The 23,770-nt window shown below is 38.6% G+C and overlaps 1 protein-coding gene across 1 annotated transcript in view; it reads left to right on the top strand.

The window, feature by feature from the left end:
* The window catches only part of SLC49A4 (solute carrier family 49 member 4), a 90,499-nt gene that overhangs the window by 6,936 nt on the left and 59,793 nt on the right, over nucleotides 1-23,770 (top strand). The window contains exon 2 of the mRNA XM_086403182.1: nucleotides 4,187-4,280. Coding sequence (XP_086259308.1) covers nucleotides 4,187-4,280 — 94 coding nt within the window. The remainder of the gene's footprint in view (nucleotides 1-4,186; nucleotides 4,281-23,770) is intronic.

Here is a 23,770-nt window from a genome sequence, read left to right as displayed (position 1 = left end):
GCAGTACAGTTTTAAGTGGCCTAATACATGTATAATTAGAGTCCCAGATGAAAAGAGATTGCCAACATCCACTGGATCATCGCAAAAGCAAGAGAGTTCCAGAAAAACATCTATTTCTGCTTTATTGACTGTGCCAAAGCCTTTGACTGTGTGGATGACAATAAACTGTGGAAAATTCTGAAAGAGATGGAAATACCAGACCACCTGACCTGCCTCTTGAGAAACCTATATGCAGGTCAGGAAGCAACAGTTAGAACTGGATATGGAACAGCAGACTGGTTCCAAATAGGAAAAGGAGTACGTCGTGGCTATATATTGTCACCTTGCTTATTTAACTTATATGCAGAGTACATCATGAGAAAAGCTGGGCTGGAAGAAAACAAGCTGGAATCAAGATTGCCGGGAGAAATATCAATAACCTCAGATATGCAGATGACACCGCCCTTATGGCAGAAAGTGAAGAACAAAAGAGCCTCTTGATGAAAGTGAAAGAGGAGAGTGAAAAAGTTGGTCTAAACCTCAACATCCAGAAAACTAAGATCATGGCATCTGGTCCCATCACTTCATGGCAAAAAGATGGGGAAACAGTGGAAACAGTGTCAGACTTTATTTTGGGGGGCTCCAAAATCACTGCAGATGGTGATTGCAGTCATGAAATTAAAAGATGCTTACTCCTTGGGAGGAAAGTTATGACCAACCTAGATAGCATATTAAAAAGCAGAGACATTGCTTTGTCAACAAAGATCTGTCTAGTCAAGGCTATATTTTTTCCAGTGGTCATGTATGGATGTGAGAGTTGCACTGTGAAGAAAGCTGAGCACCGAAGAATTGATGCTTTTGAACTGTGGTGTTGGAGAAGACTCTTGAGAGTCCCTTGGACTGCAAGGAGATCCAGCCAGTCCATTCTAAAGGAGATCAGTCCTGGGTGTTCATTGGAAGGACTGATGCTGAAGCTGAAACTCCAATACTTTGGCCACCTCATGCGAAGAGTCGACTCATTGGAAAAGACCCTGATGCTGGGAGGGATTGAGGGCAGGAGGAGAAGGGGACGACAGAGGATGAGATGGCTGGATGGCATCACCGACTCGATGGACATGAGTTTGAGTGAACTCCGGGAGTTGGTGATGGACAGGGAGGCCTGGCGTGCTGCGATTCATGGGGTCGCAAAGAGTCAGACATGACTGAGCGACTGATCTGAAGTGAACTGAAGGGAAGAGGGCATGGAGTAAGATGAAATGGGGTAGGAGGGAGAGATTGAAGAAATAATGCCAGAAAAATTTCCAAATTTGTTGATATCCTTAAATCCAGAAATATAATAATCCTAGTAGAAGAAACAGCATAAACAAAACCACACAGAACAAATTGCAGCCTGAATAAAACTACAGCAAGGCACATCGTTATCATACTGCTTCAACCAGAGAAAATCAAAGCATCAAGAGAGAAGAGACTGGGAGCTTTATTTAGAGAGGAGAGAGTAACAGTGATCTGAAAGTGGCTGGGGAAGCAGTGTCCTCAGGGAAGAGGTTTCAGAGGAGTAAAAAGGTGAAGACAGTGTTTATGAAAGAGCTTGATAATGTAGGGATTCCACTGATCTGCAGATTCTGAGAGCTCCAGAAGGCACAGTGGAAAGATGTTGGGAGTTCAGGCCCTGGCAGAGATGAGGTCAGATTTTAGGATGTGTGAAGCCATATTGGGATAAGGATGACCTGTGAATCTTGGGTCTTTTTTGACTAGTGTAAACAGGAAAAACAGGCACAATGTAATTAGTCCTCATAGTCTCGGAGGCAGATCCAGGTGGCGAGGCTCTGGTTGTGGGGGATAGGGACAAGTGATCTATACCAGGAGCAATCAGAGCTTATTTTCACTCCAGCTGATGGAGTCTGAGAAGGACAGTTTTACCAGATAAAACTTATTTCCATGCATCCACAGTGTATGTGTGTGTGTGTGTGGTGGAGAGGGGCTGGATTTTTTTTTTTTTGGCACTCAATTTTGTATCATGATATTTAGGCACCGATTGTGGACACTGTCTTCCTGTACCCAGTAGGTTCCCAGCAAAGGCGCCATCATCCATTGGAAAGGGGCTTCCTGCAAAGTCTGGATGCCATATTTGAGTAGAATTTATTCTTATTATCAATCATGTTCAGTTTTCCAAAATTATTCCTGTACCTTTCATCAGATGGTTTTTGCACTCACATCCTAGTACTGTAATCACTTGGGATTTATTTATGCGAAGGTCCTAGATGTCTCATAAGCATATTTTTCTTGGGGAATTCATACTTCTTGCCAAAGTCAGTTGCTGTCTTTTTGAGTACATGGAACTACAGAGTCCTGCCTTATCAAAATTCAAATGAGATTAAGAAAGCAAGAAAACATTCTGTTCAAAACTGAGCATCAGTTGAGGTGGGTTGTGTAATATTTGGTAACAATTAAACATAAGAAAGCCACAGGTTGTGCCAGTAAGATTGCTTTATGTAATCAGCTTTTCACAACTTCTTTATTCTTGAAAGTTTATATCAACTGTTTTGTGCTAGTGTTGAGCAGTAGTAATAGGAAACCTATTATTTGGACCCTAGGGCTATAAACAATGCCCCACTGCCCACTTGGTGGCTATTTACCTTAATTACAAACCAAATACCAGGAAGAAATAAACATAATGTAGAATGTGAGCCTTATAGACCCAAATTGATAAAATTTTATCCACTATCTCATAAGGCACCCAGTATGACCTTATAAGAGCAACAGTTTGCAAGTTTAGGATGTTTATGACTATGAATGTACTTTTTATTAATTATATTTTATTTCCTGTGGCTGTAATGTGGTTTTAAAATCTATGTTGTTAGTAGAAGCAGTAAATGAGCAGTGTGTATGCATTACTTGTTCCTGAGCAGCACAATTTTCTATGTTATTCCTTCTGCCAAATTATATTAATCATATTCAGATCATATAAAGCTAACTCAGTTCATGTCACAAATTATCTTCAATGTAGCGTGTGTGTGCCTGATCTGAATCTCAAGTTTATTTTCCTTGCTGTGTTTAATCTGCATAATTATAGTTTTGTTGATTTTCAGTTTCCTTCAAGCAGAGAAGCCCTTTGGAAACCAAACATTTAACCATCTCCCTTCTGCCAAGAAAAGAAAACTCTGGGGGAAATAAAAGAGAGAGAAAATTTGCATTAAACAGTTTAAGTCTATTCACTGTGAAATGGTTTCAAGGGTGTTGGGTCTGGGAAAAATTGGAAGAAATGTTGCTACTTTTGCCACATACTCCATATAAGCCACCTCTGTGGTGTGGCTGCTACAGAACAGTAAGGCAGCATTAATTTAGTGCTAAGAAAAGTGCAGCATTCCAACAATAAGAAGATAGAATCTTGTTATATTATTCAGCCACAGCCAGACTATTATATCTGTTTTTGGTTACTTTGTTTTTACATTTTATATTTTCTTTTGCCCTGTTATCCGCATAACTGACCATTGGCACACATTTTCAAAATAGTTGATCATATTTGGGATACAAAAGGAAGAGCTATCTGATCCACATTATCTTCTAAAACCCTAAACCATGCTTTCTCTTTTTTTTTAACAACATCATTCTATAAGTTGAAAGCCATCTGATAAATCAATAACATTAAATACTATTGTATTAATAATCAAAGGGTTCTAATGGACTATCTCTTAAGACCCTATAACAAATTTATCCTGATTATAAGATAAAATAAGTAATTGGCCACTTGTCATTTTTTGAGAAAATTTAAAGCAATAATCTATCATGTAAAAAAAAAAAAACACTGTGGGGGCAGTTTAGAATTTTTTAAATTAACAGCTTGCCTTTGAAAATTGGAAATTTTATATTTGAGATGTAAAACTAAAATATCTTATCTTTTAAAATTATTTTCTATATATTTTAGTGTTATATCTGAACAAAGCATTATTAGCCATTCATTTCAAAAAACTGGAGCTCATAGAACTTTTTACTCAATCCTTGATGTGATCATTCAGGTTTTCTCTTAAAGTTAAAATCATTTCATATTCAGCATGTAGAGTTCTCCCTTCCCAGTGTTGGGAGTTATAGAGAAAAGCCATGTTAGAATATAATACCAGTATGATTGAGTAAAAAAATCTTTCTTCTTCACATTGACTTACTTGAAGAGAAAATAGAAAATAATCCAGATATTTTTGTTTTCTTTTAGGTCTTCGGATAACTGTGCTTCTGACATCCTTCCTTATGGTTTTGGGAACTGGTCTAAGGTGCATACCTGTATCGGACTTAACGCTTAAAAGAAGGTAAATCATATAAATAACTTAAAATTTTTTTCCCACATTTTTCTGAGTGTATTATATATGTTTGCTGCTGCTGCTGCTGCTAAGTCGCTCAGTCGTGTCCGACTCTATGCGACCCCAGAGACGGCAGCCCACCAGGCTTGGTTATAAGCTTTTAGTAAACAGTTCTGTTTTTAAAATCAGAGGGTCATATTTATAGTAGCATTTTTTCCCCTGACTTGGTAAATAATTGAGTATACATTTATTAGTTGTCATATTGGAAGATACTGTACTAATTGTTGTGTACATAAATAGAGAATAAGTTAATCTTCTTCATGCTATCCAGGAGCTATAATAACCATGGGAAAATAATAGTATAACAAAAGGAAGAATAATATATTAATAGATAATGCCATAGAAGATTTATAACATTGCCACAAGAGACTGAGAGAAGTTTTGGCTGAGGATCTCAAAAAGAAGATTTCATAAAGAAGGTGATAAGTAAAGTAAGCATTGAAGGATAAATAGAATTTTGATAACTATAGTTAGGGGAAGGATATTCCAGGGTATAGAGGAATAACAAGAACGAAGGCACAGAGGCAGGTAAGCACAGGTTTCTTCTGGGATGGGTAGGTAGCTTCTTTTCTGTAGAGCAGCATTTCTGTACCTGGGGTATATGGATTTATTCTCAAGGGATACTGAATATAGGAAGATTTTAGAAATTTGTTTTCCTTTTGGTTATAATATTAAAAGATTTTTTAACCAATAATAATCTGTAATTTAAAAAAACATTTTTATTGACCAGATGTCAGTTTCTTAGTGTTTATCAAACTGAGATCCTTGGATTTGACCTGAAGAGCCATTGAGGAAATTTTCCCCATTAACAAGGAGCCGTAAATGACTGACGTTTGAGAGACACTGGTATACAGAATAAAGCATAAGAAAGCAGTCTGTAGAGATGGAGTTTAGAAAAGGGTATCCTGATTATGCATGATATTGATGCCATCCCTTAGAACCATAATCGCTCACTGGACAGTTGGGAGCCACTTAGGTTCTTAATCTGAGCAGCAGTAGGGTCAGACCTATATTACGTAAACTATTGATTTGAAGACTGTAGCACTGAACTGTAGGATTGATTACAGAGGGTTAAGAGTGCTAGCAGGAGACCAGAAAGGATGCAGTGACCACTGCATGGTCATGACTCCAAGCTGGAGTCATCCTTTTGTTTCATTTGTTTATTCATTTATTAGTTCATTTATTCGAAAAAATTCACTGAACTTCTCCTGTGTGCCAAGCTGGTTTCTGCACATGGGGAATGCAGCAGAAAACACGGTAGGAAAATCTCTGCCTTGTGCAGTTTACATTCCAGCTGGGGAGACTGGCAATACACTAGATAAATAAGTTAAATATATAGTATGTGCTGTGGGAAAAAAATAGGGAAGAAGGATTTGAAATAGGACAGAAGTGAAAGGATGGTAAAATTTCAGGAAAAAATGGTTACTGGGAAGATACCTTTTGAGGGTGAAGCCTGGAGGAATGAATGGATGGATGATGTGTTATGTAAGGGGCAAGCATTCCAGGCAGAGGGAACGGCAAGTATAAAGGATGGGAAGAGAAGAGCAACCTGGCAGGGAGCCTGGCAGGGCTGGAGCCAAACCAGAGACTTTATGGGAAGAGGGCTGGGAAATGAGACCAGTCGTGGGTGGCGACAGGAGTGTGAGACCAGGTCCTTCAAGACCGCGTAAGGACTTCAGCTTTTTTCAAGCCAGAAAATCTCTTCAGCTGTGAGCTGAAGAGAACCATGGTCACAAGGCTGCTTTATTGAGGATGCAGGAGTGGGGAGACCAGGTAGGGAATCAATGCAATAAAGCACATGAGGGATGATGCTGACTTGAGCCATAGTGGTGGCAGTGGTGGTGGTGAGGAGTGGTCAAATCTGATTGTATTTTGAAGGACCTGCTAATGGATTGAATAAAGGGAATAACAGGAAGTGAGGAGTCCAGAATGACTGTCTTAACCTGAGAAGTTGTGGGAATGGAAAGGATAGCATAGATGTCAGAGAGAACATGTGAGAAAGACATCAGAGGTGATATGACTGAGGTTGCACTCTGGAGACTCTGACATTGTTGATTCCATTAACAGACACACGGGACCCAGGAGGAGAAGGAGTGGATTTTAGGTACAAGATGTTGACTTTTATTTGGAACAGAATTTTTCATTTTCAAAGTAAATGCTGTTCATTTTCAGATTTTCAAAATATGTTATCTTTCCAGAAAATTGAGAGTATAAGTGTTTCATATTTTTAAAGGCAGATATCATTTGGGTTTCTGTGGAATGCTGGTCTTCATATCCTGTCCTTCTGAGTGAGATTTTAACAGATGAGTTTCATTGTGTTTGAAATGTTCTTAATTTTTCAAATATACAGGTGTTTTTTTTTAAAGCATCTACAGTTTTTAAGTACAAACTTCAGTATAAGCTGAAATTCAATAATGCATTCTTTAAAAATGCTTCCTAGTATTTCTGGTAGCTTTTCTTCTGTTTTGGGCCATCTATTCTATTGCTTCTCTCTAGTTTTATATCCTTTCATATCCTTTCCAAATATAAAATTATAGAAATAATAAAGAGTTGACTCTGTGGTGGAGAAAATGGTATGAAAAATAAATAGAGCTCATAAAGAAATGTAAACAAAGATAGGAAAGAGAAGAAAGAAAGAATTCTCAGGGATTGAACCTTTCATAAAAAGAAAGTATAAATCGAATTCCTCATCCTTTGTGTGTTCACCTATCATATAAGGAATATGGGAATATTATCCCCTTGAAATGAGACTTCATTTATGTCCATGCAATATTTCTTTAGAGCAATATTATCAACAACACACATGCAGCTGTTACAATGAAAATGCTACAGTTAGAATGCTTATTTTTGACTAGAAGCCTTATTAAATTACCACTTTTAAGCTTAAGACTCCCACTTGACACTGAACCGGAAGGGATAAAGACCTTCTGTGCATTTGGCCAGCACTGAAACAAGTATTTAGCAATCTGTTTCTGTGCCCCTGTTTCACTCGACGCTTTTTGAGCTTCTGACCCAGCCTTCTGAATAGTGACCCTGTACCTTTTACTTCCTGTATCTTAGCTTTTATAAGTCTTAAGACATGTGAGAAGCAGCTTTCTAATAAGCCCTTTCTTCAATCACAACTATTAATACCACCTTCCTAATGGTGTTTTACCTCTTCATAGTATCAGAATTTCTTTTATCTACATATAGATACGCCACTTTTCTCTTATTAACACCACAAATAAATAAGGAACTTAGAATAATGAACTATAAAGTATTTCTTCTATGGTTGGGAAGCAAATCATATATTAAAAAAATACTAGATGTCATTACTCTATAGTGTGAAATGCAATATGGCCCATGCCCAGTAAACAATTTACAGACTTCCAGAAGGTGAACTTACAGTAGGTTATATCTGCTTTTAATCATAGGTGTATCCAATGATTACCATGACATATTATCTTTCAAATCAGTGTAATTTTTATTAACATTAATAATAGATTACTAACATATGATAAATAGTTAAATAGTATGGTTCTAGTAAACGTAGATTTTCTATAAATATACTCCATTGTAAAATGCTTTCCAGCTGACAATCTTAAATTTAAAATGATCATAGCAGAAAAAATGAGTTGTTTAGTAAATGGTTTTATGATAACTGCTTAGCTATCTGAAAAAAAAAGTGAGGAAGAGCCCTATATCTGTCCTGCCACTTAAGTAAATTCCAGTTGGATCAACCACTTAAGTATAAAATATGAACCATAGAAATATTAGAAGATGAGACTAATTTTAGAAGGGCAAAGACCTTCCAACTAAGACACAAATCTCAGAAGCCATAGAAAAGTATAATACTTTTGGCTACATAAAATTTTAGAATATCTGCATGATTAAAAATACTATAAAAATACATATATATATATATATATATACACACACTATAAAACAAAGTCAAAAGAAAAGTTAAAAACTGTGAAATGGTGTTAGAAAGTGTTCTAGTTTCATTCTTTTACAAGTGGTTGACCAGATTTCCCAGCACCACTTGTTAAAGAGATTGTCTTTAATCCATTGTATATTCTTGCCTCCTTTGTCAAAGATAAGGTGTCCATATGTGCGTGGATTTATCTCTGGGCTTTCTATTTTGTTCCATTGATCTATATTTCTGTCTTTGTGCCAGTACCATATCGTCTTGATAACTGTGGCTTTGTAGTAGAGCCTGAAGTCAGGTAGGTTGATTCCTCCAGTTCCGTTCTTCTTTCTCAAGATCACTTTGGCTATTCGAGGATTTTTGTATTTCCATACAAATTGTGAAATTATTTGTTCTAGCTCTGTGAAGAATACCGTTGGTAGCTTGATAGGGATTGCATTGAATCTATAAATTGCTTTGGGTAATATACTCATTTTCACTATATTGATTCCTCCAATCCATGAACATGGTATATTTCTCCATCTATTAGTGTCCTCTTTGATTTCTTTCACCAGTGTTTTATAGTTTTCTATATATAGGTCTTTAGTTTCTTTAGGTAGATATATTCCTAAGTATTTTATTCTTTCCGTTGCAGTGGTGAATGGAATTGTTTCCTTAATTTCTCTTTCTGTTTTCTCGTTATTAGTGTATAGGAATGCAAGTGATTTCTGTGTGTTGATTTTATATCCTGCAACTTTACTATAGTCATTGATTAGTTGTAGTAATTTTCTGGTGGAGTCTTTAGGGTTTTCTATGTAGAGGATAGTGTCATCTGCAAATAGTGTGAGTTTTATTTCTTCTTTTCCAATTTGGATTCCTTTTATTTCTTTTTCTGCTCTGATTGCTGTGGCCAAAACTTCCAAAACTATGATCCAAAAGTCTACAAGCAATAAATGCTGGAGAGGGTGAGGAGAAAAGGGAACCCTCTTACACTGTTGGTGGGAATGCAAACTAGTACAGCCACTATGGAGAACAGTGTGGAGATTCCTTAAAAAACTGGAAATAGAACTGCCTTATGATCCAGCAATCCCACTGCTGGGCATACACACTGAGGAAACCAGAAGGGAAAGAGACACGTGTGCCCCAGTGTTCATCGCAGCACTGTTTATAATAGCCAGGACATGGAAGCAACCTAGATGCCCATCAGCAGATGAATGGATAAGAAAGCAGTGGTACATATACACAATGGAGTATTACTCAGCCATTAAAAAGAATACATTTGAATCAGTTCTAATGAGGTGGATGAAACTGGAGCCTATTATACAGAGTGAAGTAAGCCAGAAAGAAAAACACCAATACAGTATACTAACACATATATATGGAATTTAGAAAGATGGTAACAATAACCCTGTGTATGAGACAGCAAAAGAGACACTGATATATAGAACAGTCTTATGGACTCTGTGGGAGAGGGAGAGGGTGGGAAGATTTGGGAGAATGGCATTGAAACATGTATAATATCATGTATGAAACGAGTTGCCAGTCCAGGTTCGATGCATGATACTGGATGCTTGGGGCTGGTGCACTGGGACGACCCAAGGGATGGTATGGGGAGGGAGGAGGGAGGAGGAAGGAGGGTTCAGGATGGAGAACACATGTATACCTGTGGCGGATTCATTTCGATATTTGGCAAAACTAATACAATATTGTAAAGTTTAAAAATAAAATAAAATAAAAAACTGTGACATGTTTGCAACAATAAGACAAATGGATAATTTCCTTAGTTGAAAAGAACTCTGTCAAATCAATAAGAAAAATAGCAAGTCAGTAGGAAAATGAGTGATAGACATGAGCAAGTAATCACAGAAATTGAGATACAAATCTTAAGAAAAGATACGCAACAACTTCATCATAGTTAAAGAAAATTGAAAAAGCAATTGTATGTCTGATTATTAACAAAGATGAAAAAGTATGATAATGTGCTGTGTTGCCTGAGGTATAGGGGAAAAAATAGGTGTTACAAGTAATTTGGAGAATTCTATTTAGAGGGCATTTTTACAGTATTTATTAAATTAAAAATGTACATGTCCTTTAACCCAATAGTTGTCCTTCTAGAAAATTAGCCCACATATAAAGCTATATCATTTTGGAAGGACAGTCATGTTTGTGTGGTTTTGCTTGTAATAGCAAAATGCTGTTTACAACCCAAATGTCTTCAGCAGAGGGGTAGTGATGATGAAGTATACAGTGAAATAGTACGTAGCTGTGAAAAGGGAGTAAACGTTCTGTTAAGTGCTGATTTGGAAATATTTCCAAGATATATTGTTGAGTTTGAGAAAAGACAAAGTTATAATATTATGTTTAATATATTCCTACTCAGAAAAAAAGTGGGAGGGATGTATTTGTCCAGGACTGTTGCTGAAAGAAACCATTACTGTTGGTTGTTTCTAAGGAGGAAGCCTGGGAACCTAGAAGTCTGCGGTGGAAAGGAGAGTTACTTTTTATTTTATACTCTTAACTCTGCTTGAGAATATCTTTACCTTGTGCTAATCTTACATTTTGGAGTGAAAACACTAAGAGAATCTAAAATGATCACATCAGATCTTCAATAATGAGAATAAGAGAAAGAAAGATAAGAGACTGCTTTTCTGAGTGTGAAAACAATGAAAGAAATCACAAGGGAAAGCTGTGTAGATTTGACTATATAAACCCTGAACCCTCATGCTTCTAAGATAAGTTGTAAAATTAAAATACAAACTAGCAAAAATATGTGTTGTAAATATATCTAACATAAAATAATATTAAAAGTATAAGCACTTATGAAAGAAAATGGACATAATACATATACTTAACAAATGTTGGTTCCTAGATTTCATTATTTAAATCAAAACTTGGGAGTCAACTTTTATTGACAGTCTATTTATTTGTAAAGGATAGGCTAAGCTGTGTAAAAAGATAAAAAATACACAAGTTCAATAAATAAATTTATTTTTCTCCTAAAGAACAGTCTGAAAGATAATGGGCTGCCCCAGACCAGGTAGGCAGCTCTGTTCCAGGGACTCAAGTTCCTTTTCTGTTGTTCTAACATCCCCTGTGGTAATATTCCTGTCCAGGTGGTCAAAGCTGACTCATTATCGTGCTTTCATTCCAGTCCACAGGAAGGAAAAACAGGACGTCCAGGGCAAGTGACTACATCTTTAGGTGTTGACCAGGAAGCTGTATGTATCAATTCTAATCACACCCCACTGGTACAGACTTAGTCATATGGCCACACCTGTCTGCAAGAGGAGCTAGACATGTAGCTCGGCAGCCATGCCCCCAGTTAAAATGCAAGGATGCTAAAGAAAAAAAAAAAAAAGATACAGCTATCACAGGACTGGAAAAGGTCAGTTTTCATTCCAATCCCTAAGAAAGGCAACGCCAAAGAATGCTCAAACTACCGCACAGTTGCACTCATCTCACATGCTAGTTGAAGAAGGCAATGGCACCCCACTCCAGTACTCTTGCCTGGAAAATCCCATGGATGGAGGAGCCTGGTAGGTTGCAGTCCATGGGGTCCCTAAGAGTCAGACATGACTGAGTGACTTCACTTTCATTTTCCACTTTCATGCTTTGGAGAAGGAAATGGCAACCCACTCCAGTATTCTTGCCTGGAGAATCCCAGGGATGGGGAAGCCTGGTGGGCTGCTGTCTATTGGGTCTCACAGAGTCGGACACAACTGAAGCGACTTAGCAGCAGCCACAGCACACACTAGTAAAGTAATGCTCAAAATTCTCCAAGCCAGGCTTCAACAATACATGAACGATGAACTTCCAGATGTTCAAGCTGGTTTTAGAAGAGGCAGAGGAACCAGAGATCAAATTGCCAACATTCGTTCGATCATCGAAAAAGCGAGAAAGTTCCAGAAAAAAATCCATTTCTGCTTTATTGACTGTGCCAGAGCCTTTGACTGTGTGGATCACAATAAACTATGGAAAATTCTTAAAGAGATGGGAATACCAGACCACCTGACCTGCCTCTTGAGAAATCTGTATGCAGGTCAGAAAGCAACAGTTAGAACTGGACATGGAACAACAGACTGGTTCCAAATAGGAAAAGGAGTACGTCAAGGCTGTATATTGTCACCCTGCTTATTTAACTTATATGCAGAGTACATCATGAGAAACACTGGGCTGGAGGAAGCACAGGCTGGAATCAAGATTGCTAGGAGAAATATCAATAACCTCAGATATGCAGATGACACCACCCTTATGGCAGAAAGTGAAGAAGAACTAAAGAACCTCTTGATGAAAGTGAAAGAGAAGAGTGAAAAAGTTGGCTTAAAGCTCAACATTCAGAAGACAAGAATCATGGCATCCAGTCCTATCACTTCATGGCAAATAGATGGAGAAACTGAAAACAGTGGCAGACTTTATTTTGAGGGGGCTCCAAAATCACTGCAGATGGTGATTGCAGCCATGATAAAAAGATGCTTACTCCTTGGAAGAAAAGTTATGACCAACCTAGACAGCATATTAAAAATCAAAGACATTACTTTGCCAACAAAGGTCCATCTAGTTAAGGCTACGGTTTTCCCAGTAGTCATGTATGGATGTTGGACTATAAAGAAAGCTGAGCACCGAAGAATTGATGCTTTCGAACTGTGGTGTTGGAGAAAACTTGAGAGTCTCTTGGACTGCAAGGAGATCCAACCAGTCAATCCTAAAGGATATCAGTCCTGAATATCCATTGGAAGGACTGAGGTTGAAGCTGAAACATCAATACTTAGGCCACCTGATGTGAAGAACTGACTCATTTGAAAAGACCCTGATGCTGGGAAACATTGAAGGTAGGAGGAGAAGGGGACGACAGAGGATGAGATGGTTCAATGGCATCATGGACTGAATAGACAAGAGTTTGAGTAAACTCTAGGAGATGGTGATGAACAAGGAGGTCTGGTGTGCTGCAGTCCATAGAGTCACAAAGAGTCGGACATGACTGAGTGACTGAACTGAACTGATCACAGTGTAAACAGAGATAGTGGTACAAAGCACTCAATTAAGCAGTGCTCTTCTGGGTAGGAAATATTAGCCAGAAGCAAGTACATCCTGTTGAAGATTATGGAAGCCTCATTTTCCCCATGGAATGTCATATTTGGTTTCTTTTTGTAGAAGTGGGAGGATTTGTCCTATGTCCCATGTAACAAAGTTGGTTTGTAAATTAATTTAGGAAATAATAGCAACAACAACAACTACAAATGCATGGCTACTATAACGAAAGAAAGCGGAAATGGATGTAAAAAGACAGTTAATAGTCTCTGCTATCTAATGTCTTCATGTGCCCCCTCTGCCTATACAGAAAACACGTTCGTCCTTCCTCAAAGGAGAAAATCCACAGTTCTGTCCAGTCGCTGCATCTAGCCTGAAAACTAGAATCTCTGGCTTCTATCAGGTCTTCATGGTTCTCTGGGAGTAACTCCTTTGATCGTTCTTTGTGATTTTTGGCTTTGAGCTTGGGAAGGCTCTTTTTGGGTCCATTGTTCTTAGAGAATACACCTACAGTTGCAACATATGCCATTCTTAGGGGCTGTGTCTTTTGTGTTTGCTGATGTTGATTTGGGGACCTCAGGATTGCTTTAGGAATCAAGCAATCTTTAAGTTTGGTAGAACCATTTTGTGGTGTCTTTGGTGACACACTTCCCTCAAACACTTAGTAGGCTTCTTCTCTACTTATATCCCAGAGAAGGCAATGGCACCCCATTCCAGTACTCTTGTCTGGAAAATCCTATGGATGGAGGAGCCTGGTGGGCTGCAGTCCATGGGGTCGCTAAGAGTCGGACACGACTGAGTGACTTCATTTTCACCTTCATGCATTGGAGAAGGAAATGGCAACCCACTCCAGTATTCTTGGTTGGAGAATCCCAGGGACGGGGGAGCCTGGTGGGCTGCTGTCTATGGGGTCTCACAGAGTCGGACACAACTGAAGCGACTTAGCAGCAGCAACAGCTACTTATATCCAGTAGGTTCATGTAAATGTAGCCACACCCAAAGATTTTTACTTAAGGCTATGGTTCTTACTCCTGCTGAATCTCCTTTCCTATACTCCTTTTGTGCTCAGCTTATCCCTTTCCCCTCAATTTCATGGTGGCTACGTGGATGCCGTCTGTAAAAAGTTAGGCCTGGGTTGGAAAATAACACCTTTAATTCGATCTTTGCTGCTAGACAGGCTCTGAAAGACATTATTTCCTGCCATTTAAAGATACAGAAGTAACCTGAGGCTTCAAATTCCTAGATTCTCATTAAATTTGGAGAGCAGGCCTTGGGCAAAGAGAAACTGTCTTAGCAGAGCTCTTGTCCCTTCTGTCTATGCTGGCAAACCAGCCAACACTTGTTTGCCTCCGCCTCTCTTGTGGTGCCATCCTAAAATCAGCAAGAGGTGGGAAACAGAGTAGTCTTCTGATATTTTTCACCCAGTTCTAGGTAATCACAAGCAGTGGTTTTGCTGTATCTCACAAATCACCTGCCTTTTCGGCCTGCAGCCTAACCACTAAGCCAGTGCCAAATATGTTATGCCTTTCCAAATGCAAAATCCTATTCTGCAGCTAATTTCTCAATCAAGGAACAGTTAAGCTGTTATAATGAAGTGTCTCAAAATATAGTAAGTCAAACAAGATAGTATTTCTTTCTAATGTGATAGTCCAGAGTTGGCAGGGAGGCCTAGGCATAGGCAGCTCTGTCCTACAAAGGGACCTAAGTTCCTTTATCTTGTTGCTCCCCTAGGGAGATGACCTTAGCAGGACAGTCCAGAGCAATGCATCAGCACTGTAGTCACATTTCATCCTATATGAAGACGGAGAGGGGGACCAGGGAGAGCATTTTGTTCTCATGGGAGTGACCTTGAAATCCTCCTACTCTGATCACATTGGCCCAGACTTGGTAATAAGGCCCCACCTCGCTGCAAGGGGAGCTTGGAAATGCAGACTGTAACTTACCCTAGCACAAACTTGGGGTGTTCTGTACCTAAAAGGAAATTAGAAATAGTTTATTGTCTCTACCACAGGCAATCTGGCTGTCTATTTAGGAGAGAAAGATCATATTAGATCCTCATTTCATACCATGCACCAAAATAAATTCAGATGAACTAAATGGTTAAATATTTAATTGAAAAACAACATATAGGAATATTTATCTGATCTCTACATAGAAATTTTTTTCTAAAGTATGAAAAACAGAGGAAAATTATAAAGAGAAAAATTGATAGATGTGGCCATTTATAAATTATTAAGTGTAAACACTCAAGTCTCTTATATAAAATGGTATAGAACAGCCTGCCTTCCATATCCGGCATGCAGAACTTGTGAATAGACAGGGCCAACTGTATTAATGTTTTGTTGGATTGCCCAACTTTGTGTTGCTGAAATGTGCTAGGAGCTCTCTTTTATGTTTGTTCAAATAAAGCATACGTTTATCCACCATAAAAAAATTAAATGTACAGATTGTTAAGCTTAAAACAGAATTGGCCAAAAGGAAAAATATTTGTCAAAATAAAGGCAAGAACAGGTAAATAAATATATATAAATATATTAAGCACTCATTCAAAATAAGAAAAATTGTAGTATACCAATGGAAAAAAAGAACAGTAGTCAAAAAAGAAATACAGATTAAAATAAGGAGTTGCCTTTTGGCCTTACCAAGTGTGGTAGGCAGAATAATGCCCCCATCCCCCAAAGATGTCCACCTTCTAATACCCAGAACCTGTGAATGTATTCTGTTACATGGCAAAGGAGAGCTTCAATTATAGATGGGATTAAGTTTGGTAATCATCTGACCCTAAAATAGGAAGAGTATCCTGGGTTATCCAGGTGTGCCCAGTGTAATCATAAAAGCCCTTAAATAAGAGATAGAAGAGGATGTCAGAGAGATGCAATGTGAAAAGAACTCAAATCCCTGTTGCTGGCTTTGAAGATACAGGAAGGGGGCCAGGAACCAAGGAAAGCCGGCATCTGGCAGAAGCTGATAGAGGCAAGGAAGCAAATTCTTCTCCAGAGCCTCCAGAAGGGAACACAGCCATGCCACACTTTGACTTTAGCTCATTGAGACCCCTGTTGGACTCCTGATTTACAGAACTGTAAGAGAATAAATGAGTCTTGTCTTAAAGCCACTAAATTTGTGGTAATTTGTTAAAACATCAATAGAAGACTAACACACCAAATTTGTGTGTGTGGGTATTGTTTATTTTTCTATTAAAATTGAAAAAATATATTTTTATTTTTATGTGCATATTTTTAAAATATGGGTACTCGGTGCTGGTGGGACAGACACTGCTGACCACTGTTGATGGGAATGTAAATTACTTCAGACTCTTCTGAAATACAACTTTGGAGTATATTTCATAAGGGGCTTCCCTGTTGGCTCTGAAGAATCCCTCTGCCAGTGTAGGAGACAGTTTCAATCCCTGGGTCGGGAAGATCCCCTGGAGAAGGGAATGGCCACCCACTCCAGAATTCTTGCCTGGAAAATTCCATGGACAGAGGAGCCTGGTGAGCTACAGTCCATAGGGTTGCAAAAGAGTTGGACACAACTTAGCGACTAAGCAACAAGAAAATCTTCATACCCTCCAACCTGTTGAGCCTAAGGAAACAATTTGGAAATGGCAAATATTTTCATACAGAGATTATCACAATTGCACTATTAATATTAGCAAATAAGTAACAAACATTAGGAAAATGTCAAGTGCGTTTTCGTACATCTGTATGATACACTATCAATGGAGCCATTAACAATCATGATTGTAAAGAATGAAATGAAAAAATGCTTATGTAGAGTATAAAGTTAAAATGATTTAGTACATAAAACTGTATTTTCAATATAATATCTATGATTACCTGTGCCTAAGTCTTAAGTGGGAGATGCATTTAAAAAAGGAAAAAAAAAGACTGAAAAATCAAGATTAGTAGTGATTATGTGAGTTACTGAATTATTGAACGTATGGATTCTTTTCTTCTCTATACACTTATTTTCTACTACAAGTATATATACTTTTAAACTAAGAGAATAAAATAAAAGTTATGAGACAAGGAAAATGTTATGAGCCCAAGTAGGGGGAAGTAGTAGGTCTCTCAGACCAGGGCTAAGTCCGTTCTTCCCCCATGCCTTGCTGAGAGATTATCGTATTTGGCCTTAATAATAATCCTGTGAAATAAAGTACCTTTTGGGAAATTGAAACAGAAAGAGAGTAAGTGGTTCACCAAAGATTATACAGTTAATAAATTTAGCTAAGGCTAGAAGCTGTCTTTTGATATCTAACCAATATTCTTTTTTATCGTGTGTTTTTATGAACTTTCTATAACTGTTCGTGAGAAGTTATTATTATAAGCTTCTTTAGGGCCAAGACTTTAGTATTTATTTTTATATTACCTTTAATGTCTATCTGAAGATGCCTTGACCATAGTAGATGTGCAGTAGATACTTTTAATTGACTCATAACTGGCCAAAATTACTAAAGGGTACAAAAGGGAAATAGATTTTCATAAAAGAAACTGAGGCTATGGTAAAAATCTTAAGAAAGCCCATTCTTTTTCACTCTGTTTCTCCCTTCCTTTCTTTTTCCTGTAATTAATTCATAACATCTCTGACCTTTTTTATTATCTTCTTACACTAATAAAGGAAAGCTATTACTAGCACTTTGAACCATTGTCAATATCCAGGAAATTCTTTAACACAAGAGTTTATTCTCATGAAAGATGATTAAGAATTGGAAGTTGAGAGAAAGCTTCTGAACCACTGGCATGTTAAGTGTTAGAGATGAGTATTTTTATGGATTCTAAATCATAAAAATGCATTGAATTTAAGTTAAGAGTACTGGACTTAACGGTAAAGAAATAGCTGCTCAGTTTCTAAAATGTTGACTCTTTAATGTTATCCCCAGTGCTAGTTATGATTCTCTGCACATAATAAAAATATGCTAGCTACTGCATGCCTTTTGGAGAAGGCAATGGCACCCCACTCCAGTACTTTTGCCTGGAAAATCCCATGGACAGAGGAGCCTGGTAGGCTGCAGTCCATGGGGTCGCTAGAGTCAGACACGACTGAGCGACTTCACTTTCACTTTTTACTTTCATGCATTGGAGAAGGAAATGGCAACCCACTCCAGTGTTCTTGCCTGGAGAATCCCAGGGACGGGGGAGCCTGGTGGGCTGCCGTCTCTGGGGTCGCACAGAGTTGGACACGACTGAAGTGACTTAGCAGCAGCAGCAGCAGCATGCCTTTAGATCTGAGAACCTTGGGTTATTTCAATAATCAATAATTTTTATCATCACTGTTAGTTACAGAGAACCTTCAGAATGAGGCCATGTGGAAGAGTAGAAAGATTCATGGACTGATGAAATCAGGTTTAATTTTGATTTCTGGTCTTGTCTCAACCATTAGCTAGTATGACTTTGGAACTCCCCCCACTAATACTTTCTGGAGAAAGAATGTTATAAATAAGTTATAAAATAAGTGTGATTTAAAATATATTATTAGCTTTTCTGGAACTCAGGGTTTTTTTAATAAAATGAAGAGGATAGGTTATCTTGCTGAGGTTTGAAGTCTCTTCCAACTATAAAAATTCTAATTCTGAAACATCATATTATTCTAAGTAGAAAATAATTTAAGAATCCTAGGTATTTGTTCCAGAATGTCAGAAAGCAGAAGATTGGGATGCAAAATATCATTACATACAAGCTAAAATGTCGAGTTTGTGAGAAAACGTTAACTTAGAGGTCTTCAGTTTGAACTTGAGCTGTTGGCATTTCTTTGAAAAGCTGTAGTATATTGAATCATATGAAAAGGAATACAGCTGTGCATAAATGCTACAGCGTGTCCCTCTGAGCCCCAGCCTCTCCACAGCAGGAGCAGTGTTTGATGTGCACAGGACCAAGGCAAACAGCCCAGCCATGGCAGGGGTCCCCAGGCTCAGCAGTACTGACGCTGCTGGACTGCTAGCCCACTTCCTAGCCTTTACCACCCGATTCTACCAGTGCTGGAGAAACTCCCAAAGCTCTGATCTAATCTTCTCAGCCCACTAGGAAACTCCCCTGTTTTCCACCTGGCCTATGGGGAAGGCACAAACTAGGCCTCAAGTAGGCAGAAGCTAGGTAAAGAGAACAAAATTGACAAGAAAAAAGACCTGAGAAAGAAGGGAAGAAAAGGAAGTTCGGTGGGCTAGGGGGAGAGATGAGAGGGAGTAAATTAAGGGACCAGTGAGAGGAGACTGGGATGAAGGAAAGCCTTGCACGACTGTCACAGCTTGAGCTGCCGAGGGCAGGACACCTGCAGCCTCCTAACCAATGTATGACTGCCCATCTTCATCAGGCGCAGAGTTTCAGGTGAGGAAGCCAGGGTTAGACCCCTCGAATTAACCAGTCCGCTTCCTTCAGAAGCTCCCTTATGCTCCCGAGCTTATTGCCCAGGAGACAAAACTACGTCCTCGTACTGCTAATTTCTGCCTGCCCTCCTGTGGTGCCCGACGCTTGAGACAGTGCTGAAGCCTTGACCTTGCTCTTACCGCCCTCAGTGTCTTTTTCCAAAAGTTTTGTTTCCCAAATTTGGGGGAAATTTTGTTTTTTGTTTTGCTGACTATAAGCTTTTTAAAACCTAAAAGTGGAACTGATGTGATGTATGTGGTAGAACCTTGTGAGGTTTGAACCGCGTGATCCCAGTTCCCTGTTCTTGGATCCTAGAGAGCATCCCCACTCTCTTCTCACTCTGGGGAGTTTAGAAACCAGAGTCCTGACCCACAAGGAACTTAGCTGATAACTGCAAAACAAAACTAAAGCACATAGTGGTGATCCAGAAAAATTAACATTAAGTTATGATATCTACTTTACTTAACAGAAAATTGTGGATAACACCTCTTTTGTTTTTCTGTGTTTTTTTTTAACACCCAACTCAGATCAATAGTTACAAATTTCTGAAAGCCATCTTCTTTCAGGAGTGCCTTGAAAGCTTTAGGACAATCACAACAAGTTGCATTTCTCTCTCAGCACATGAAGGCAGAGAGACTTTTCTGTTCAGACTGTTCATTTGAGCTGCGTGTTTTTCCTTTTCACACTGTTAAGCTTATGTACCTAATTCTTGTTCTGGCATCTGTTTTTAACAACTGTAATGAAGAGTCTAAATGTAAATTTCCATTTTCTTACACGTCTGACTTCCATCCTCAACAGTCTGCTAAAACTGCCTCTGCTCAGATCATGGAAGACCTCCTTGTTACCGAGGAGCTTATGTTTCAGTTAAACCCTCTTTCTGTTTGATTTAAAACTATTGGCCCCTCACTTTCCACTTTTTTAAACCCTTTTCTTAGTTACTATGACACCAGCCTTTCTTGCTTTTCATTTTTTTTCTACCTCTGTAATTGCTCCTTCTCAATCGTCTTTCTAGACTCCTCTTCCTCTGACTGTTTAAAAGTGATGGTTCTCCAGAGTTTCTTCCTCAACCCCATCATATGTCTCATCTCAGACCTCTTTCCTTAGCCTGTGACCTGTAGTCAAGCACTTACTGGACATTTTTACAGAATTATGAATGTCACCCCCACATCTAGTCATTCACATAACCATACCTATTGTACCACCTCAACAGCCCTCCGAACCATCCCTTTTCTGTACCCACTGTTGTTGCCAGTGCCAGCAAGCCCTTGCCCTAGACTCCATGCCTGAGGGGATTCTACTCTGGATTTCCTTCAGCTTTGCCATTCCCTATGTGGTGAGGAGTCTGTAGGGCCAAAGAGGCGTGTCTGCCCTGCCCCTCACCACTTTCTAGCTACACAAGACCCCAGCAGTCCCTGCACTGCCTCTTTCCCAGGTCTGTTCTTCTGAGGATGAACTGCATCCCTGGGTGTGCTCCCTGGGCCCAAAGGGTAGCTAAGGGGCAGCTGTTTGGAAGAGGATAGATGGAGCTTGGATGGGATTGGACCTTCAGGTCCATGTGCGAATATTATGAAGCTCCTGTGTTGTAGACCAGAGTCAGAGGTCAGAGGACAAGGAAGGCGGACCACTTGCCTTACTCTCGTCACAGGCCTGACAAGCTTACTAGTTATTGCCTTATTTTTCTTTATATTCCTGATATAGTGCTGGTAAGTGACTTCAGCTACTCTACTTAAAGAGTTTTAACTTTAATTTTAAATTCCCATCCACCTATTGCTATCACAGTCCCTACCCAATACACAATGAATACTCAGTACATGTTGGTTGAATGAATTAAACAACACACAGTTTGTATTGAAGAATTTATAATTATTTCCTCTTCTTAATTGTCATTTTTAAAGAATTTATGGTAATGTTTTGTATGATTTTATTATGTCTTAGGGTCAGCACTTTTTCAGGAAAAAACATACCTCTAATTTTGCATTACTATTAAATGGAAAAACTATATATATGTGTGTGTATGTATATATATATGTAACAATTTTATTTCTAAATATATTTTTACAAACAAATTAACTTCTTAACATAGGGTAAGTTAATGGTAGGTGACAGAAACCTATGTCAGACAAACATGAAAATCTATACATTACAGATTGGTGTTGTGCCGTGGTCACCAGATGGCAGTGCTTATAACCAATTAGTAAGTGACAAGTCCTGAGGGGTTGTAGGATACAAATTCAGGAAGGAAGAGAACTAAGTTCTGGAAGATTTAAATATGCTGGGAAGAGCAGGGACTGGATTTCCCTGCCAGATTTCCCACGAATTCAGAGGATAACCCCCAATCCTGTAGGTTCCAGTTCTCCTACTGAACTCATTTATGAGGAGTGCATTTATGTATGATGACTTTTAATGCAAAAAAAAAACACAAAAAACAACACACAAAAAAGCACACAATTATTTAAATTAGAATAATTTTTAAACACCAAATCAGCATGTTTTTCACTGTAATTTTTCACTTGATAATCCATGTTGTAGATGCACAAAGACCCCAGCAATCCCAAGTTTGGTGACCTTTTAGACTTATATGCCATCTGAATTGTCCTTAGTACCATACGACTTTAGCAAGTATACCTGTGTTAGAAATATCCAGATCTGTGCATTGAGTAAACTGGACTAGGATGGTCCTCATATTATCTCAAGCTCACATGTTCTATGACACGTACATTTGCTGCTTGGAAAATAATCTTTTCATGATTCCACTGAGAGGTAGCAAAAGCTGAGCCATGGCAATTATTTGAGTTTTACACCTTAATTTTCAGGATGCATTCTGTTTTATCAAGTGGTTTTTAAAAAATATTTCTTTATTTGTTTGGCTGCACTGGGTCTTAGTTCTGGCACACAGGATCTTGAGTTGCGGCCTGTGAACTCCTGGCTGTGGCATGTGGGATCTAGTTCCCCGACCAGGGACTGAGCCTGGTTCCCCTGAGTTGGGGTCACCAGGCAAGTGTTTTTTTTTTTTTTTTTCCGATATCTTTCCATGTTCTCCTTCCACTCTTAACATATTTAGGCATAATAAGACTTGCTCATTCCAATGCTTCTCCTTCTAGATGGGATGAGTCTTTCAGGAACACCTCATTAAAGGTGTTAAATATCACAGTAGCTGCCATTATGAGCCATCATGCATTGTTTGACTGTTGTACCGTCACGAGTCATGATTAAGGGAGTCATGATTAAAACCACTTAATGACAGTGTTTCAAGAATATTTCTATGATGAAATTGCTGTGTGACAGCTGAGGATCCTCTGGCATTTGGAGGAGGTATTTGGTTTATAAACAGTTTAATTGTGTTTGTCATTTAGAAAATAGTTCCCATTACATGAACATATTTTTAAATGTCTTTGGTTCCCTAAATTTAGTAATATTAATGATTCTGGAAGCTATTTTGCCTTCAAATAACTTTTCCAACATGTACAAAGGTTTGAGCAGACGTAATTCACATATTCTACTTCCCACTCACTTATGCTTCTACATTAAGAGCCCTACTTTTACCCACATGCCTGTTTATTTTCCCTTCTACATTCAAAAAACTTTTATCAAGGTGGTACTTGTTAAAAGGAAGATCTGACACCTACATGGTGGTTAAAAAGCAAAAGGAGCAGAAAGAAAAAGTAGTATCATATATATGACATGTATACTGTTCCTTTCATTTCCTTTACCTCCAAAGCAGAAGAGGTTGACTCACTTCCCTTTTTTGGTCTGTGCTTTTTGAACTTCTGACTTCTTTTCTCCTTCAAGGCTACTTTTGAATGTGAATGTTTGTGGTGGGGGTGGAAAAAGAAATGTGGGAAAAGGGTTTTCAGGTTCCGTGTTCATCAGGGAACAGGACAGAGCGCTGAACAGAATATGGTAATGAGGAAGGGTGAGCTCAAGAACAAATGAAATGGAAGCAAGGAACTACTCTTCACTAAGCCTTGCAATTAAAGTCTGAGACTGGAAAGGACCTAGGGATCTGTAATTATAGTACCTTCACCTAACAAATACTCACGGCATGCAGACTGAAATTAAACTAATCTCTTCATTTTATGGGAGAAGGAATGGAATCCCACAAAGACATACTACCCAGGAGCATTAAAGTAGTCAGGTGCAGACCAGATCCTCTGATTCCTTGACCA

The sequence above is a fragment of the Bos grunniens genome, chromosome 1, assembly GCF_055505025.1.
Source record: "Bos grunniens cultivar Pamir isolate PY7600 chromosome 1, Bosgru_T2T1.0, whole genome shotgun sequence".
NCBI classification, from domain to species: Eukaryota; Metazoa; Chordata; class Mammalia; order Artiodactyla; family Bovidae; genus Bos; species Bos grunniens.
This window is presented reverse-complemented; position numbering and strand designations above follow the sequence as displayed.